Source organism: Suncus etruscus, chromosome 1 (genome assembly GCF_024139225.1).
Source record: "Suncus etruscus isolate mSunEtr1 chromosome 1, mSunEtr1.pri.cur, whole genome shotgun sequence".
NCBI lineage: Eukaryota > Metazoa > Chordata > Mammalia > Eulipotyphla > Soricidae > Suncus > Suncus etruscus.
This window is the reverse complement of record NC_064848.1, coordinates 73710517-73731043: the sequence shown is the minus strand read 5'-3', so window position 1 is coordinate 73731043 and position 20527 is coordinate 73710517. Positions and strand designations below refer to the sequence as shown.

Sequence of the window (20527 nt, the reverse complement as noted above, 5' to 3'; positions counted from 1 at the left end):
TGTGAAAGCAGGATCAGAGAAGGTTGGGTTGTTTATGAACCAATCAAAGGCATTAGTTAAACCCCTCCCTACTAGACCAAGGTGAGAAGGGTTGGTCAAAGTTTAAAACAAACACACAAAAAAAAGACAACCTTATCTTTTTGAGAAGCCTATAAAAGCTGTACGTCTCCAAAGGTTCGTCCTATTTGGCGACTGCTGCCTCATCTCAGCTTCTGATTTTCTAAGACTCTTCTCTCAACTGTAAGTAAAAACATTTTTGGTCTATCTGAATTGCACCCGAGATTAATGGCAGTATTTGTAGAATTTGTAGAAGGAAAGCTAGGTTTTGCTTTCAGGGAAAAAGAGAAAGAAAAAAAAACTGGTTAAAAAAAAAAATGAATCTGCTGAATAATTTCTCTCCAAGCATAGAATTGTTACCTCCTTTTCCTGCCTTTGGAAGCAAAAAAAAAAAAAAAAAAAAAAAAAAAAAAAAGCTTTAATTAATGATACTGATTGATGAGAGCTACTGCACAAGAGTTTTCTAAACCTTTCCTCTAGAGAAAAGAACTTGACAACACTGGACCAGGAGAGATAGCACAGCAGTGTTTGCCTTGCAAGCAGCCAATCCAGGACCAAAGGTGGTTGGTTCGAATCCCGGTGTCCCATATGGTCCCCCGTGCCTGCCAGGAGCTATTTCTGAGCAGACAGCCAGGAGTAACCCCTGAGCACTGCAGAGTGTGGCCTAAACCCCCCCCCCCAAAAAAAAAAAAAAAAAAAAAAAACAAGAAAAAGAAAAAAAAGAACTTGACAACACTTAGTTTCTTAGGTTCTAATCACTCTTTGAGATCCCTGTGCATTGTTGTCCTCCCCATAACTGCTTATTAGGTGGGTGCTTTATTTACATATCTGTTGCCTTAAGCAACTTTCTTAATTATCATCCCACACCTTCTCAAACTCACACTGGTTTCTTTGTCATAGAAATGAACTCTGCCTCTCCCCCTTCACTCACAACTCCAATGAGACCATGACCCCAAACATAGATGTCATTTAATTATGAATTGTCAAACCTTCCACTAAATAATAATTTCCATAACACTTTCTACTGACACTAAGCACTAAAACTTCTACATGTTAAGATATTTGCTATCAGGATTGGAGAGAGCTGGAGAGGTATGAAGTCTAAGCTGGATCCTCAGGTTCAATCCCAGGCACCACTGAGGGCAACCCCAAATCAATGTAACGCCTTAACACTGCCATGTGGGACCCCATAAATCAAGCTAGCAAACAAAAAAGATTTAGATCAAAAGTTGGTGTATTTTGGTATGTTGTAATATATGTTGTGTTTAACAATGAAGTTTTCTATTTTATTTGTTTTTGTTCATTTGTTTTGGGGCCACAACCGGTGACGCTCAGGGGTTACTCCTGGCTATGCGCTCAGAAATCGATCTTGACTTGGGGGACCATATGGGACCCCGGGGATTGAACAGAGGTCCGTCCTGGGTCAGCCATGTGTAAGGCAAATGCCCTACTGCTGCGTTATGGCTCCAGCCCCAACAATGAAGTCTTCTGGGGCTGGAGAGATAGTCCACTGGGGATTTGCCTTGGTCATGGGTTTGATCCACAGTACCCTACATGGTTCCCTAAACCTTTCAGGAGTCATCCTAGATGGCAGAAGTAGAAGTAAGCCCTGAATGTCATCAGGTGTGGCCCCAAAATGAAACAACCAAAAAAAAAGATTAAAGAAAAAGAAATAAACCTTTGGTTTTAAACTTACAACTTAGTTTCACCCAAAACAAGGATCATCCATGGGTCCTTTGTAATTGTTTGTTTACCAATGGTTTCACCCAAAACAGATTTTCCTGGTGACCATCTTGTTCTACATGTCTAAAGCATACTGGGTGAGACTAGTTCAAGACAGGTCTTTTGTCCTTACTCCCCTGCCCTGAAGATGGTTTTGGTACTTAATAAAAACTTTGGTTTTGGAGAGCTGCTCTCTCTCAGCTCACTCTCACTCTTGCTCACTCTCACACTATAGCATTATTTGCCCTTGTTCTTATTCAAGGAAGCAGAAAACCATGTATGTTTTATCCTCTAAATAAACCTATTTTTGTTTTTGGCTACATCCAGCAGTGCTCAGGGTTCGTTCTGTGTTCAGGGTTGCTCCTGGCCATGCTCAAGAGATAAAGCAGGGATCAAAACCTGGTCATATCTATCCTTCTATCCATCCATCCCCCTACCTTGTTATCCTATTATGTTAGACAGATAAAATAACATAAACCCATTTAAGAAATCAAATGTTATTTTAAAGAACTAGCATGATAGTAAAGTTGGTAGAAATTTGTTTTCGGGGCCGGGCGGTGGCGCTAAAGGTAAGGTGCCTGCCTTGCCTGCGCTAGCCGAGGATGGACAGCGGTTCGATCCCCCGGTGTCCCATATGGTCCCCCAAGCCAGGAGCAACTTCTGAGCACATAGCCAGGAGTAACCCCTGAGCATTACTGGGTGTGGCCCAAAAATCAAAAAAAAAAAAAAAAAAGAAATTTGTTTTCCATGTGATTGACCCAGGTTGGATCCCCTGTCCTCCATATAGTCTCCCCTACGTACTCCTAGGATTGATTGACCACAAAACAAACAATTCATTAAAGTAAAATGTGATTGTCACACTACCTCATTTCATTACTTAGGGTGGCAGTTCTCTGTTTTCATAGACCCATAAACACATAAACAATGTGTGTTTATAAAATTTTAAATATAAAAAAATCTATACATTTTATACATATTTTGTCTCTGAAGCTTGACTTATTCACTTAATGTTATAATATGAACTCTCCATCGTAATTAAGAAAGAGTATTTAAGGTCATAGATAGCAGAGATTTAGGAGTACAGAAATCTTTATCATGTCTGATCCTGGCTGGTAGCCTGTCTTCCAGTGGTGAACATTGGCCTGTGACCTTGGCTTATGATTAACAAACATAAAACATTTTTGCTGATGTGTGATGAACCTTTAATCCCTCTATAGAAGTTTAACTTCGTGTAAACAATATTGGTTTTATTTGACCTTTTCTCTGTTTTTTCTTTGTTTTCTGGTTGAGTCAGCACATGCTGACTGAAGAAAACAGCTGGATAGTAAATTGAAACATATAAGTTCCTTGGGTAGTTATTATTAGTTTTAAAATAAGTAAATAAAAATCCCTGATTTTCATAATTTTTTGGGAGGGGCCACATCCAGTGGCACTCAGAGGTTACTCCTGGCTATCTGCTCAGATGTTTCTCCTGGCAGGCACGGGGGACTATATGGGATGCTGGGATTGTTTTAATAAAAAAATTAAGATTTAACCTAAAATTCAATAATATATCTTAAGCAATACAAAGAAAGTCAAATGTGACCTGTACATTTATTTGCTCTATTGGCCAACAGAGCAAAGTGAATTCTAGTCTGAGAGACTAAAAGCCTCAACATCCAGTTCTTAGCCTCTCCCTGCGTTTCCAAGACCACCAGGCCCTCTATTAGGGCACTAATTAGATGGTTTTCTCTCAAGGGTCATCCAGAGGCATTCTAGATAGAATAACCGTGAAATGCAACTTTCTGCTGTCATGTATTTTAACTGGTTACAACTGCTTAGACTAAAGGAGGAAAAATAGAGCTAATTTTTTCCCAGTTGTGTACTAAAATGTTACAAGTCACATTTGACTTATTTTGCAATGAAATAGAGTAGGTATTTTGTCATTACTTTTGTTTGTTTGTTTAGTTTTTGGGTTACATCCGGTAGCACAGGGTTACTCCTGCCTCTACGCACAGAAATTGCTCCTGGCAGGCTCGGGGGACCATATGGGATGCCTGGATTTGAACCACCATTCTCTGCATGCAAGGCAAATGCCCTATCTCCAGGCTATATCTCTCTGGCCTCAGTTTTTGTCATTAAATTTTTAATGGACTAAGATTTAGAGACATCATTGACTTGATTTGTTTATGATACCAGTGAGGAGTCAGTTGTTTCTTGAACCCAGAATTATCTGACCTACCACCAGCAAGTCTCTGAATTTATGAAATGTTTATGAATTAATGCTGTCTCATGTTGGGACAATGATTTATAGCCCCAGGTGCTCTGATGAAAAACAAAAAAGTTCAAGTCAAAGAATGAAAATCCTTGACATATTTGCTTTTTATTTGTTTGTTTTGGATTTTTGGGTTACACCCAGCAGCACTCAAGGGTTACTCCTTGCTCTGTGCTCAGAAATCGCTCCACTTCTATCGCTTCTATAAGATCCCAGGTCGGCTGTGTGCAAGGCAAATGCTCTACCACTGCACTATCACTCCAGCCCTCTTGACATATTTGGAATTAATATGTAGACAGGGAAAAATACTACCTTTGAGTTGTGAGATTTATGAAGGGCTTTAAGGTCATCTTCTCTAGAGATCATTATCCACCATTCTGTCCTAATTATGGCATTGAAATTCCTTTCTTTATACTTAAGACAGAAATTACTTGCATAGTGGCATTAGTTATACTTTCTCATGAATTAATTTGAGAGCCATCATATTCTTATCAAGAGAGTGTACTAAAAGCTTGCTCTCGAAGGGATCAGAAAATATGAAGACATTGATTTGCTATGAGAGACATGGTTGGAGACTAACTCAGTTTCATCCTAGCTAAAAACTTTAGACAAATTGGGTAATTTTTCTGATACTTAGCTTCTTCATTCATTGATGAAGAGAATACCTGCCCTAGTTACCCTCTTGCTGAACAGATCAAATGAGAATTGAGGTATCACTGAGATTTCAGGAAGGAGAAGCAACCATTATCCTATAAATAAGTAGTAGGTGAAGGCAGAGGAGACTGGGAAGTGGAGTGGATATTAAGATATTCAAGAGCATCTTTATTTCCATTTTATCCCTTTAGTAGTCTTAAATTTGTAAAATCTGAAATGGGATCTCTATGAGTTTGCATTTTTCAGACTACCTCAAAGTGTGAGTAAACTAGAGGTCACAATCCCCATCTGAGAACTACCACTGAGGAAATTATTTGCCTGGGGTAATCTTGTAGCCAGATGCTCTTGCTGAAGTGAAATTGATAGTTAAGAAAAGCAGGGATCATCATGACATTGTTACAGACCAGAGATTATTCAGCCCAAGGCTACTTATGGAAAAATTCCCCTATCTTCCTGAAATGGTACCCCAGTGGTTGAATACAATAGAAACAACAACCCCACTACACATATCTCTTTCTAAGTCCTTGGTGAACAAAGCCTAGCTTCTCTTCTCAAGCTTACTGCATGACATATCATCTTGTGTGTCAACAGAGCAAAGTAAATTCTAGTCTGAGAGACTAAAAGCCTCAACATCCAGTTCTTAGCCTCTCCCTGTGTTTCCAATACCACTAGGCCCTCTATCAGGATATTAATTAGATGCTTTTCTCTCAAGGGTCACCCAGAGGCATTCTAGCTAGGATAACCATGAAATGCAACTTTCTGCTGTCATGTATTTTAACTGGTCACAACTGCTTAGACTAAAGGAGAAAAAATAGAGCTAATTTTTTTTCCCAGTTGTGTAAATGGGGCATAAACATTAGCTCCAAGGTTTGTCAATCCACGACAGCTATCTTGCTCATGAGCCCAGTTGAGCTACCCACATCTCTATTTACAGCTTTCATATTCTCTCTTCCAGAACTGTCAACATGGCTCACAGATTTCCAGCCCTAACCCCAGAACAGAAGAAAGAGCTATCAGATATTGCCCAGCGCATTGTTTCCAATGGGAAGGGGATCCTGGCTGCAGATGAGTCTGTAGGTAAGTGGGGAAAGCATCATTCAACAACCTACTCTTGTTTCTATACTAAGATAAGCATTCTGTTTATAATGGGAAGGGGATCCTGGCTGCAGATGAGTCTGTAGGTAAGTGGGGAAAGCATCATTCAACAACCTACTCTTGTTTCTATACTAAGATAAGCATTCTGTTTATAATCCTAGTCTTTGTCCTCTCAGATGAAGTAAAGTCAACTAAGGAAAGACGGGGGTCATAGTACAGTGGGTAGGGCATTTGCCTTGCAAGCACTTTATCAGAATCAAACTCCTAGGCCCACCAGGAGTGGTCCCTGAGCACTCCTGGTACAGTCCCCACACAAACAAACAAAATTCAACTAAGGATAATAGAAAATAGTATATGGCTTTGTGTTGCAAGCACTCACTCTGGGTTTGATTCCCAGAACGCCACCAAGATAACTGAGTATAGATGTAAGAGTAATATCTGAGCTCATCTGGCTGGATGTGCCCCTTAACCGCCTCCAAAAAAAAAATCAGAGAAAGCTGGAAAAACTCTTATCTCTGAAACAGGGAAGGGCTAGGACTTAAAGAATCTAGGGTGGTTCTGATGGTGTGGAGGGAGTGGTGGTCCACCACAAAGCCAGAGAAGCATAGGAGTTGGTCCCACTCTCTTTCAGGACTCAGGGATTCCCAACTTGCTTCTAACATGCTCAATGGATATATATGTCCTAATTAGCAGAATGAAGACAACCAAGATCTTTCTCTGAGGTGATTAAAATTAAATTACTTTAAAAAGCAGGGGCTCTGAATATCAAATTCATAGAAGAAGTTTTGCTGTTGTCCATTTGTGTCCCTCAAGTTGAGGCTGTACGGAGAAAGGCAGTGGGAAGGGTACAGCTTGCTCTTTTGCTATTACTCCACAGGCACCATGGGAAACCGCCTGCAGAGGATTAAGGTGGAGAACACGGAAGAGAACCGCAGGCAGTTCCGAGAAATCCTCTTCACATCTGAAAATTCCATGAGCCAGAGCATCGGAGGTGTGATTCTTTTTCATGAGACTCTCTACCAGAAGGACAGCCAGGGAAAGCTTTTCAAAAACATCCTCAAGGAAAAGGGGATTGTTGTGGGAATCAAGGTGAATACTTCATTCTCACCTCACTTCTGCCACACCTTCCACCTTGCACAGGACCTGGGAGAAGAGCCAGTATTCTTCACACTCTCATCATCACATGTCTATTCTCCTGCCCATTAGTTCTTTCCACTGAGACCCAGAGACTCTTCACTTTCTTTCAACGAAAATTTCTACAATTTCTATGGGTCTTAATTATAAGGTAGGCACTCAGAATAGAAGTACCTACCTGAAAAGGCTTTCTTATAAAGATGAAATGAGTTTTTAAAAAAAAAAACTTAAAAAAAAACTTTTTTAAAACTTTCTTTTAAGAGGCCAGAACAATAGTACAGTGGGCAGTATAAATGACTTGTATGTGGCTGAACTGGGTTTGATTCCCAGCAGTCTACATAGCACCTCAATGGTCCCCTAAGCACGCTAGGAGTGATCCCTGAAAAGTAAGGATAAGTACTGAGAACTTGGTGTGACCCTAAAACAACCTGGAGATTATATTATGTTATCTTTATTTTAGAGATGAAGTATAAAGCAGAATTACAAAAGGATACAATAGTTTTCTACTGAATGACAAAATTGGAACCAGTTTAGAGTAAGAGGATATGTCTCAAGTAATAGAAATGAACAGTGTTTTCCAGTCTCTGAGCTCTTCCCTTAGTACTACAGGGCCAGCTATGTACTCCTAAGCATGGCCTTGGTGATCCCTGGAGAACTGTAGAATCAGGAAGCTCCATACATTTCCGGTTGGGTCACCAAACAATCATTCCACATCTCTGGGTAAAGCATCACCAAGAGGTTCCAATGTTCTCTTACAGTGGCCCTTAATGTAAAAAAAGTTGGAGCCGGGGCCAGGAAGGTGGCGCTAGAGGTAAGGTGTCTGCCTTACAAGCACTAGCCAAGGAACGGACCGAGGTTCGATCCCCCGGCGTCCCATATGGTCCCCCCAAGCCAGGGGCGATTTCTGAGCACATAGCCAGGAGTAACCCGAGCGTCAAACGGGTGTGGCCCAAAAACAAAAACAAAAACAAAAAAAAGTTGGAGCCAGTTCAAGCTGAGTCTATCTCTCATGTCCATGATATTAGCCTCTGTTCTCCTGAAAGTGTAGATAAATGAAAAATTTAATAAATAATTAAAGGGAAGTAGTTATCACATTACTAATTTCCTCAAATCCAAACATGTACTTTCTATCTTTTCTGTTTTTTCTTTTTTTTATAATTGATATTCTTATTTTGATCCTTCCAGAAAAATTTCTTTCTGCTATGGACAAAATTGTGTCACCTGTTTCATAGTTTATAAGCCTTCCTTTTTTTGTTTTTTGGGTCACACCCGGCAGCACTCAGGGCTTACTCCTGACTAACTCAGAAATCACTCCCAGAAAGCTCAGGGGACCATATGGGATGCTGGGATTCGAACCACCGACCTTCTGCATGCAAGGCAAACACCCTACCTTCATGCTATCTCTCTGGCTCCTAATAAGCCTTTCTAATTCAACTTCTTGTCTTGTGAATGTATGGAGCTGTCACTTAGCAGCAGGGGTTTGGCATATCCTCTACTAATATACACCTGCTAATTATTATTGAAGTTATTTATATGAAACCTTTATTATTTATATTTGCAGCTAGATCAAGGAGCTACTCCCCTTGCAGGAACAAATAAAGAAACCACCATTCAAGGTAAGAATATTTTCTATTGATATAAATTATGCCAATTAGACTACGAATCAAGGCAATCATAGAAATGAGTAAGCAAAAATTTAAAAAAGACCATTGTACTAGATTTAGAGTCATTTAACTTTCAATCCCAGCTCTTCTAATAACTGCTAAACAAATGTTCCAAGTCTTGACTAAAATGGGATTTGCAGAACAGTTGTAAAATAAAATTAGACAATAAACAGAAAGTGCTAACTCTGATGCTTGCACAGAGTAGACATTCTTTATCTGCAGTGTAATTTTATATATACATACATACATATATATATATATATACATACATATATATGTATGTATACATATATATATTGGATTCTAAGGAGTAAATCCAAGAATTCATATACATATGTATATGTATATATGTATGTATACGTATATATATATTGGATTCTAGGGAGTAAACCCAAGAATTCACATAGTGAGTTATGTATTCTACTTTTGAGCCATATCCTCAGCCCCACAAAAATGTGTTTTTGGGAGAAAAATTCAGTAGCAGTAGAAAGGAAAGGTTCCAAGCTCTGGGATCATATAGATTTATTCTTCATGGAATGCACATTGATTAAGTTCAGGTCTTTGGGGTAAGAATTTTGACTAATGTTTATTTGTTTGGATGTCATCAGTTCCAAATCTATTGACTTAAAATTAAGCCAGAGGAAAAGTTTACTATGTTAGCAATCCCATGGATTAGGGACAGAGACACAAAGAATCATTTTTCTCTTTGCTACTTGCAGGGCTTGATGGCCTTAATGAGCGCTGTGCTCAGTATAAGAAAGATGGTGCTGACTTTGGAAAATGGCGTGCTGTGCTAAGAATTTCTGACCAGTGTCCATCTAGCCTTGCTATCCAGGAGAATGCCAATGCCCTGGCCCGCTATGCCAGTATCTGTCAGCAGGTACTCTGCTTTTCCTTTGGGTCATAAAAACATTTGGTGAGAACTTTCTCCAGTGTCGTTTCCATATTTCTCCATAGAATATCCTGGTAGATTAAAAATTTCTGAAATAGTTGTGTAGTGGGAAAAGGTCTGACTCAAAAAATAAGCTATATGTCTGAAAGGCCAGTGCATTTCATTTATTCCCTCTGCCAATATCAATAAGCAAAGCCTTGTAGATCAGGCCTTTAAGGCCAAGGTTCTTGCTTGTCCATGCTTCACTACATCCAAGATATATTTCTCATAGATCCCAAGCTGCAGGCTGATACCTCTAATCTATATTACTTCAGATAATTTCATGGCGAAGTGGGACTTGGTACTAAAGTTTCCAATATATGTTGGAAGTGTTTCTGAGATCCACATTCTTGTGTGTGTGCTATGCTGAGTTGATGAGTTGTAGGCAACCAGAAATTCCCAGTTTGAATGGCTTGATTTTAAATTCACACAATAGGTTTATTTCTTAGTTATTTAAGCTTCATTGCTTTAAAATAGATATGGATTTTTCCTAAATTATTTAATTGAAGCACTATGATTTACATTAACAGTGTTAATGGCTTCCCATGTACATAATTCAAATACAAACCCTTAATCTGTACCCATCTCTCTCTTCAAGATCTAATGTTCCTCCCTTTCTCTCTACCCTCAAACTCAGTCCTGTTATCAGTTCTTCAGTAATATGGATTGTGTCTGAGGAAATGAAAATAGTCTTTCAAATATTATACAGAAGTTTTAGAGATTTGAGCAATAGTAGAGAGGGTGGGGCATTCACCTTGAATGTGGCCAACCCAGGTTTGATGCTTGGCATTCCATATGCTCCTAGTGCCTTCCAAGAGTGATTCCTAAGTGCAGAGCCAGAAGTAGGTCCTGAGCACCACTAGGTGTGACCCACTCCCCAAAAAGAAATACAGAAAATTTTAAATATTTTTTAAACTTTTTGAAAAATTTTAATTTTTAATAACACCCTTTCTAGGAAAAAACCATAAAAACCATTAAAAAAAGAAACCAACACCACCACCACCAACAACAAAACCAGACCATAGAAACCTCTTCCTATGACTATGCTCCTAAATGTCCCAGTAACATTTTTTCACTGCCAATAACTCACTTGTCTGAGCTATTTCTTCATAATGGCTTCATTTTAGACTAACCCTTAGGAAGAACTCCCAATGAACAGAACTTCAGTTTGTCCCTTTCTTTTTCCTATTTAGAATGGGCTGGTACCTATTGTTGAACCAGAAGTAATTCCTGATGGAGATCATGACTTAGAACACTGTCTTTATGTGACAGAGAAGGTAAGTCACATATAAAGCTTCCAATTCCAGTTGAAAGTCCTTAAGTAACAACTATTCTGTAATATGTAATAGCTACTCTATGTGAAATAGTCATCAGTTGGAATTTTCATGTATTGAACATAAGGAGAAATATATAAAGATTTCTAATTTTGGTCATGGGTTGCACTTTATTAAAAAAAAAAGTACAGAATTTGAAGTTTTGAACCGAAGATTTGGGTTCCTTGGGTTAGTCATATATATATTTACTTTTTTTGGCCACACCCGGTGATGCTCAGGTGTTACTCTTGGCTATGCACTCAAAAATGGCTCCTGGCTTGGGGGACCAAATGGGATGCGGGGGGTGGGGATTAAACCGTGGTCTGTTCTAGGTTAGCACATGCAAGGCAAACACCTTACTGCTTGCGTCATCGCTCCAGCCCCAGTCATGTATATGTATTTTTATAAATATTTTTATTTTTTGTTTTTGTTTTTTGTTTCTTGGGCCACACCCATTTAACGCTCAGGGATTACTCCAGGCTATGCGCTCAGAAATCGCCCCTGGCTTGGGAGGACCATATGGGACGGCGGGGGAATCCAACTGCGGTCCATCCTAGGCTAGCACTTGCAAGACAGACACCTTACCTCTAGCGCCACTGCGCCTGCCCCTTATGTACATTTTTTGACCTTGGTTCTACTATTAAAAAACTAAGAGATTTTAAAATATATGATAGCATATAAGATAATAATGTATGAGATTCATAAAAAATTAAAAGCGGGAGGACTAAACTCAGATAAAAAATAAGTACTTCCGCAGCAGAAGGGTATTTACTTTGCACGCGGCTGAGGTTCAATTCCCCTGATGTCCCATATGGTCCCCCAGGCCAGAAGCGATTGAGCGTCACCGGGTGTGGCCCAAAATCCAAAATAAGTCTTTTCAACTACTTGCTTCTATAGGGATAGAGAATGAAAACTAATTTAGATATTACAACTAAGGAAATTGAGGGAGATTCAAATGTTTGATGGAGTGGAAGGAAGGAATGGAGAGAGAGGGAGGGACAGAGAGAGGGAGGAAGAAAAAAGGAAGGGAGTGGAGAAGGGAGGAAAGTTCAGAGGGAGGGAGGATTTTCAGGCAGCCGAGGCATGCCAATAATAGTCCTTCAAAGACAGAAGAGGAGTAGGGAGTAGACCGCTTTGGTATTCTTTGCAATACTGGTCAGAAAACTTTGGCTAAGTCGCATCTGGATTTTTTTCATCTTGTGCCCCACAGGGTAAAAGTGCCAAAGATATGTAATTCTAAAGCTAAGTTTCACCTTGTGAACCTCTGTCCTTCAGGTCCTGGCTACTGTCTACAAAACCCTGAGTGACCATCATGTTTACCTGGAGGGCACCCTGCTGAAGCCCAACATGGTGACTGCTGGACATGCCTGCACTAAGAAGTATACTCCAGAGCAGGTGGCGATGGCCACTGTCACAGCTCTCCACCGAACTGTTCCTGCCGCTGTTCCTGGTAAAGTTTTCTTTTTCCTCCAGTTGTGTCTTACTTCTCTGAAGAAGTCCTACAAGCTTTTATGCTTGCCTAGGAGTCCATGGCTAACTGGGAAACAGATCTATGCTATTTCACAACAGCAGCACTCTTACTTTACTATCCTTAAGATCAATAATGTAATGTACACAAACCACTGACTTCTTTGGTATTTCACCACCCCCTTATTTAAAATTTTTTTTTCCTCTGTCAAGAGAATCTCCTGTGTCAGCAAAGCCAAACCAATTTCTCCTACCCAGTTCCAAGCAAATCAAATAGAAAAAAGATTACGTCATTTAAATTAATGGTTAACTTTCCTAAGCAAGGTGCCTAAGCTGGAAGTGGTAGCATAGAATGATTTCTTTCCTTTCAGGTATCTGCTTTTTGTCTGGTGGCATGAGCGAGGAGGATGCTACTCTGAATCTCAATGCCATCAACCTATGCCCTCTACCAAAGCCCTGGAAATTAAGTTTCTCTTATGGACGGGCCCTGCAGGCTAGTGCATTGGCTGCTTGGGGTGGCAAGGCTGCAAACAAGAAGGCAACCCAGGAGGCTTTTATGAAGCGGGCTGTGGTAAGATGCTAAAACCTCTTATTTAGTGGATAAATTGGATACTTAGCCTGGCTTTCTGAGGAAGAGAAACCTGTCTTTTCTTTCTTTCTTTCTTTCTTTCTTTCTTTCTTTCTTTCTTTCTTTCTTTCTTTCTTTCTTTCTTTCTTTCTTTCTTTCTTTCTTTCTTTCTTTCTTTCTTTCTTTCTTTCTTTCTTTCTTTCTTTCTTTCTTTCTTTCTTTCTTTCTTTCTTTCTTTCTTTTCTTTCTTTCTTTCTTTCTTTCTTTCTTTCTTTCTTTCTTTCTTTCTTTCTTTCTTTCTCTCTCTCTCTTTCTCTTTCTCTTTCTTTTTTCTTTCTTCTTTCTTCTTTCTCTTTTCTTTCTTTCTTCTTTCTTTCTTCCTTTTTCTTTCTTCCTTCCTTCCTTCCTTCTTTCTTTCTCTTTCTTTCTTTCTTTCTTTCTTTCTTTCTTTTTTTCTTTCTTTCTTTCTTTCTTTCTTTCTTTCTTTCTTTCTTTCTTTCTTTCTTTCTTTCTTTCTTTCTTTTCTTTCTTTCTTTTTCTTTCTTTCTTTCTTTCTTTCTTTCTTTCTTTCTTTCTTTCTTTCTTTCTTTCTTTCTCTCTCTCTTTCTCTTTCTTTTTTCTTTCTTCTTTCTTCTTTCTCTTTTCTTTCTTTCTTCTTTCTTTCTTCCTTTTTCTTTCTTCCTTCCTTTTTCTTCTTTCTTTCTTTCTCTCTCTCTTTCTCTTTCTTCTTTCTTCTCTTTCTCTTTCTTCTTTCTTTCTTTCTCTTTTCTTTCTTTCTTCCTTTTTCTTTCTTCCTTCCTTTTTCTTTCTTTCTTTCTTTCTTTCTTTCTTTCTTTCTTTCTTTCTTTCTTTCTTTCTTTCTTTCTTTCTTTCTTTCTTTCTTTCTTTCTTTCTTTCTTTCTTTCTTTCTTCTTTCTTTCTCTCTCTCTTTCTTTCTCTTTTCTTTCTTTCTTCCTTCCTTTTTCTTTCTTCTTTCTTTCTTTCTTTCTTTCTTTCTCTCTTTCTCTCTCTTTCTCTTTCTTTTTTCTTTCTTCTTTCTTCTCTTTCTCTTTCTTCTTTCTTTCTTTCTCTTTTTTCTTTCTTCTTTCTTCCTTTTTCTTTCTTCCTTCCTTTTTCTTTCTTTCTTTCTTTCTTTCTTTCTTTCTTTCTTTCTTTCTTTCTTTCTTTCTTTCTTTCTTTCTTTCTTTCTTTCTTTCTTTCTTTCTTTCTTTCTTTCTTTCTTTCTTTCTTTCTTTCTTTCTTTCTTTCATCTTCTTCCTTCCTTTCTTCCTTCCTTCCTTTCTTTCTTTCTTTCTTTTGTATGTCTATCTTTCTGTCTGTCTTTCTTCTTTATCTTTCATCTTTCTTTCATCTTCCTTTCTTTTTCTTTTCTTCCTTTTTCTGTCTTTCTCTTTCTTTTGTTCTTTCTTTTTCTTTTTTCTTTCTTCCTTATCTTACTTTCTTTTATTTTTTGCTTTATGGGTCACACTTGGAGATGCTCAGGGGTTACTCTTGGCTACTCACTCAGAAATAGCTCCTGGCTTGGGGGACCAAATGGGACATTGGGGAATTGAATTGCAGTTTATCCTAGGTTAGTGCGTGCAAGGCAAATGCCCTACCACTGCACCACTGCTCTGGCCCCTTTATCTTACTTTTATTGGGGATCACACTCAGCTGTTCCTAGGGCTTACTTGTGGTTATGCACTCAGATCGTTCTTGACAATTCTTGGCGACTATATGGGGTGCCGTGGAATCAAACATATGTGTGAGACAAATGTCCTACCCACTATACTATTATTCCAATGTGAAGTATTTCTTAAGACCAGAATGATATATTCAAATAGAACCTATTGAGATTTTAGCATTGGAGAGTGGAAAGAGTTTTGAATCATCCACACTAGGACCATAACATATTTGTTGAAGAACAGTTTTAATAGAAAAGCTGCAGAAGGAAGGTAAGAGGGTCTAGGGCAAAATCAGGGCTATCCTGTGTTTTGGCTAGAAAGCACCTTAGACAAATAGCAATATGATAAGATAGCCACATTTCTGAGAGAAAATAGAAGCAGTTTCAAGGGACTAAAACATATTACAAAGATATTAAAAATAAAGGCAAAGAAAGACATTGAAAGAGGAAGCAGAAAACAGGTATCTGTTCAAAAAATTTTTTTAGCATAAAAGACCAGAAAGGCTGCTAGCAGGAATGGGGACAAAAGTTTTTTTTTTAATCATTAACCCTTTCATAAAATTTATTTATTTATTTATTTATTTATTTATTTATTTATTTATTTATTTATTTATTTATGGTTTTGGGTCACACCCGGCAGCGCTCAGGGATTACTCCTGGCTTTATGCTCAGAAATTGCTCCTGGCAGGCTCGGGGGACCATATGGGATGCCGAGATTTGAACCACTGTCCTGTGCCTAAGGTGAACGCCTTACTGCTGTGCTATCTTTCTGGCCTAAACCTTTCATTTTTAATTCCAATTATCACTCAAGAACTGGGATGAACATAGCATATATAGTCCCTGCCTTCAAAGAACTTAGAGTTTATATAAACTGAAGGGAGCTTGAATGTTTAAAGGTAAAATTAAAAAGCCAAAGAAACTAAAACTGAAGAAAATGGAGTAGAGATCATTGAGAAAGAAATTGAGAAAGATCATTAAGAAAGAAAATTTGGGGCCGGGGCCGGGTAGGTGGCGCTGGAGGTAAGGTGTCTGCCTTGCAAGCGCTAGCCAAGGAAGGACCTCGGTTCGATCCCCCGGCGTCCCATATGGTCCACCCAAGCCAGGGGCGATTTCTGAGCACATAGCCAGGAGTAACCCCTGAGCGTCAAACGGGTGTGGCCCAAAAACCAAAAAAAAAAAAAAAAAAAAAAAAAAAGAAAATTTGGGGCCAGAGAGATAGCATGGAGATAAGGTGTTTGTCTTTCATGCAGAAGGTCGGTGGTTCGAATCCCTGCATTCCATGTGGTCCCCAAACCTGCCAGGAGTGATTTCTGAGCATAGAGCCAGGAGTAACCCCTGAGTGCTGCCGGGTGTGACCCAAACAAACAAACAAAAGAAAGAAAGAAAAAAAACTTAGAAATAAACAGGGTTGGGGCCTGAGTGATGGCATTCTCCTTGCATGGGGCTGACCCAGGACTACTGCGGTTCAATCTCCCGGCATCCCATATGGACCCCTAAGCCAGGAGAGATTTCTGAGCACATAGCCAGGCGTAACCCCTGAACATCAATGGGTGTGGTTCAAAAATAAAAAAAAATGAAGAAAAAAAAAAACAGGGTTACATAAGATGGATATTAAATACAGGTCTTCAGAAGAAGAGAAAGGATAGTAAGGAAGAGAAAGAATAGGTGTAGAACAGGTCTATATATTTAAAGAGATGTAGTAGTTGATTAGGTTTTAGAGTATTTTTGTGAGTTAAAAAAACTAGAAGTTGGGTCCAGAGAGATAGCATGGAGGTAAGGCATTTGCCTTTTATGCAGAAGGTCCGTGATTCGAATCCCAGCATATGGTCCCCTAAGTCTGCCAGGAGCGATTTCTGAGCATAGAGCCAGGAGTAACCCTGAGCACTGCCCAAAAAAACAAAAAAACCAAAAAAACCTAGAAGTTTTGGGGGACCTGAGCGGTGGCGCAAGCAGTGTGGCATTTGCCTTGCACACGCTAACCTAGGACAGACCGTGGTTAGATCCTACAGCATCCCATATGGTCCCTCAAGCCAGGAGCGATTTCTGAGTGCAGAACCAGGAGTAGCCCCATGTCACCAGGTGAGGCCCAAAAACAAAAACAAAAACTAGAAGTTTTGGTCTTAGAAAGAGGTGTGAGCTTTGGAAAGGGTGATCTGAAATGGAGAGTAGACCAGGGCTATACTTGTAGAAATAACTGATGAGTTAGGGAAATGTAGTTTATATACATAAGTAGAAATTGTGAAAGAAAAGAACAGAATGGTTAAACACCAAAGAAGGGAAACAAAGTTTATCATGTAGTGTGGTTCTGAAGCTCGAGTGTTAATCCAAATTACCTGAAAGTCTTGTTAAAATAAATCTCTCTGGGTTAGAGAGATAGATCAAAGGGCTGTAACTTGCATATCAGGACACTGGGTTTAATCTGTGGCACTTGATGGTCTTATTGAGTACAGCCAGGAGTGACCTCTGAGTACTGAACCAAGAGAAATATTCAAGCACCAGATGTGGCCAAAAACCAAAAATAAAAACAATCTGAAAAAGAGGTCAGAGTGGTGGCACAGCGGTAGGGCATTTGTCTTGCTCGCAGCTGACCTAGTACTGACTGCAGTTCAATCCCACAGCGTCCAATATAGTCCCCCAAGCTAGGAGTAATTTCTGAGTGCTTAGCCAGGAGTAACCCCTGAGCTTTTACCAGGTGTGCCCTTCCCCAAAATAAGGCAAAAAAAAAAATCTGAAAAACCACACAAATTTCTTATTTAGTAGATCTGAGATCAAACTAGGTAATTGTGCTTAGATTCATAAGGCATTTTTCAAATCACTGTAGATAAAAATGAATTCAAGAGCAGACAATAGTAACTGATTTAAAGAGAATGTACTATAGAATGACATTCAAATAATAGCACAGGATTCAATATTTAATATATAAACTTAAATATAATTTATCTAATTAAACAGAAATCAAAAGATTATGGTAACATCCATATAAAACATAGGTAATATAGGTAGAATTTGTAAATAAACTTTAAGATTATTATTATCTTCTTGGGCCAGAAAGATAGCGCAGTGGTAGGGTGTTTTCCTTGCATGCTGCTGATTCAGGACCGACCTCAGTTCGATCACTGACATCCCATATGGTCCCGCCCCAAGCCAGGAATATTTCTGAGTGCATAGACAGGAGTAATGCCTGAATGTCACCAGGTGTGGCCTAAAATCCAAAAACAAAACAAAACAAAAGATTATTTTAATGCTTTTGTAAGTGTTCTTTATCTAAAACTTGACCATGCCATTCAGTCACTTTCCTAGTATAAAAATATAAACAGACAAATATAGAGCAAAAAATTAAATTTGACAGTGCATCTTTCTTTTACTAGAGTATATGACTGGGTGCATTGTACCTGATGCTTGGACATTTCCTAATTCATAACTATTTTAAGCTTCCACTATTCAGATTAAAACTTGTATTTTTTTCATTATCCTAATGAAAAGTTTCCCAATATTAACTTCTAGTATTGTCATTGCATTACTTCAGGTATAAATAATAAACTTCACATAACTGACTCAAACCTCAGACTTGCTTGAGAAATACTCAGAAAAGTGGAATTAATAAAGGAGAGTAGTAAAGAAAAGAGGGAGTAGTAAATCAGTTTAAGGAGGAAAAAATTTATGTAAATGCTTGTGTAACTGATTTCAAATGAGTAAAAATATATGGTCTAACAATGAGAATGTATGAGGAAAATAGAAAGCCTGTGTAGAGTACAGGCAGGGGTGGGGTAGGGGGAGGGAAAATTGGGACACTGATGATAGGAATGCTGCACTAGTGATGGGGGTGTTCTTTACATGACAGAAACCCAATCACAATCATGTTTGTAATCAAAGTGTTTAAATAAAAAACATTCAAATGTAATAGCTAAAACTAAACTATATAAAAGATAAACTGCTTCTTGGTACATACTGAAAGCATTATCTTTCCAATTATAAATATGCGATTTGTGTTTTTTTTTTTTTTAAAGAAAAAATATATATAAGGTCAAGCCCAGTTTTTCATTCATTTGCTCTAACAGAGTTTTCTTTCTTGTTTGCTTTTTAGGCTAATTCCCAGGCAGCCAAGGGACAGTATGTTCACTCGGGCTCTTCTGGAGCTGCTTCTACCCAATCGCTCTTCATAACATCATATACCTACTAGAGGGATGGCCAAGCTGGCTTTAGCTTTTCTAGTTGTCTTAGAAGGTGGACTTAAAGGGAGCCAGCTTTCAACTGTCATTGGAAATTAGACAGTTATATTGGAGCCACTGGAAACACAATATGACTCAAATTTTTACCAGAAGGGGAAAAATCAGTTATTGAAACAAAAGTTCATAGATCTGATGACATTTTACATGATGGTTTCCTTGCAACACGTCAGTTCCCTATGCTCCAAATTCTTCATACCTACATATATACATACATACACACACACAAGCAAAAGTAGAAAAACAGGTTTTCAGAGAAAATTCAGTCTCCTTTCAAATATCAACTAGCCAATGAAACATCTCAGAAGCTGAGTGCAGAGAAATTGCAGTAGTAAATTATGGAGGCAATAGCAAAAAAAAAAATAAAATATTCTATAACCCCCCTGATTAGTGTATGGTTATTATTTTCAGTTCTTGATTTCAAAGGGCTCAATAGACTTCATTTCTTTAGGTGTAGTGGTGTTTTGGAGGGACAGCATGCCCCATTGTGTCCTAAGGGCTATGTCGTCTTGGGGATTGAATCTGAGGCTCCCACATGTGCTCCTGTGCTGAGCCATTTGCCTGGTACTTGGCTCAGTATATTTTATTTTATATTTAAGTTATTAGACTTGTTGGTCATGGTCTGCTACTTTTGTTACTCAGCAAGCCTTTGCAAATTTTTTAGAAACCAGATACATGCCATATTCCAATAAAATAAAAACTTCTAGATGTGGGATACTTAAAAATCAGGATTTCTTTTCTTTTTTTTTTGGTTTGTTTTGGGTCACAATTGGCTGCCCTCAGGGGTTACTCCTGGTTCTATGCTCAGAAATCACTCCTGGCAGCTCGAGAGACCATTTGGGATGCCGGGATTTGAACCACCATCCTTCTGCAAGCAAGGCAAATGCCCTACCTCCATGCTATCTCTCGGGTCACAAAAATCAGGAGTCCTTAAAGCTCCTTTACTTCAATATGCACTCAAGTTTGAGATTTGACTTAAAATCTAAACTTCAAGATTAAGGCTATTTTAAAGTGAAAGATTTCCATAATATGAAGACTGTTAAAATTATTTTATTTAAATTAATTTAATTATTTTAAATAAAAAATTGAGTGTAAGAAGAAAATTTATATGACTCTTTTCCTAAAGCCTTTTTTTCCAAATGGCACAGTACATCTTTCTCTGCACGTCCAAGCAGAATACCAGGTATTGCAATGAAAAATATCCAGATAATTTTGTTATTGACTTTCAGGTTTTGAAATTAATCAATAAAATGGTTCAAAAAAGAGAATTTAAATATTTTAATTCTGGACTATATAGAAGTAAATGTGTTTAAAGGGGAAAAATAAGCCTTTATTAGCAGGCAAATCCTCTGAAATTCAAGGAGAAGAAATGAAGGAAGGATAAGAAGCACTTTAATTTTGTAGGGTAAAGATAGTTTTTAAACTATCTTTGGCTGAATTAAGAAATAATACTTGGGGCTGGAGAGATAGCATGGAGGTAGGGCGTTTACCTTGCTTGCAGAAGGACAGTGGTTCAAATCCTGGCATCCGATATGGTCCCCCGAGCCTGCCAGGAGTGATTTCTGAGTTCATAGCCAGGAGTAACCCCTGAGCGCTGCTGGTGTTACTCTCCCGCACAAAAAAAAACAAAACAAAACAACAACAACAACAAAAAACTTGTCAACGTAATAATGGAAATAGATATAAATCATTAAAGTGATCCTTATAAATATAGCATAGGAGAAGATATTGAACTATTTTGTCTTGAAAGAGTTCAAAGACAACTGATAATGCTCTGAG

The 20527-nt window shown here is 38.5% G+C and overlaps 1 protein-coding gene across 1 annotated transcript; it reads left to right on the top strand.

Annotated features, from left to right (window-relative positions):
* The first annotated feature begins 227 nt into the window (after positions 1-227).
* ALDOB (aldolase, fructose-bisphosphate B) lies at positions 228-18852 on the top strand. The gene is made up of 9 exons (XM_049770179.1): positions 228-240; positions 5643-5764; positions 6660-6871; positions 8478-8532; positions 9300-9460; positions 10705-10788; positions 12100-12274; positions 12663-12862; positions 18607-18852. The coding sequence occupies exons 2-9, from the start codon at positions 5653-5655 to the stop codon at positions 18700-18702; spliced, it is 1095 nt and encodes a 364-aa protein (XP_049626136.1). The 5' UTR covers positions 228-240; positions 5643-5652; the 3' UTR covers positions 18703-18852.
* The last annotated feature ends 1675 nt before the right edge of the window (positions 18853-20527 follow it).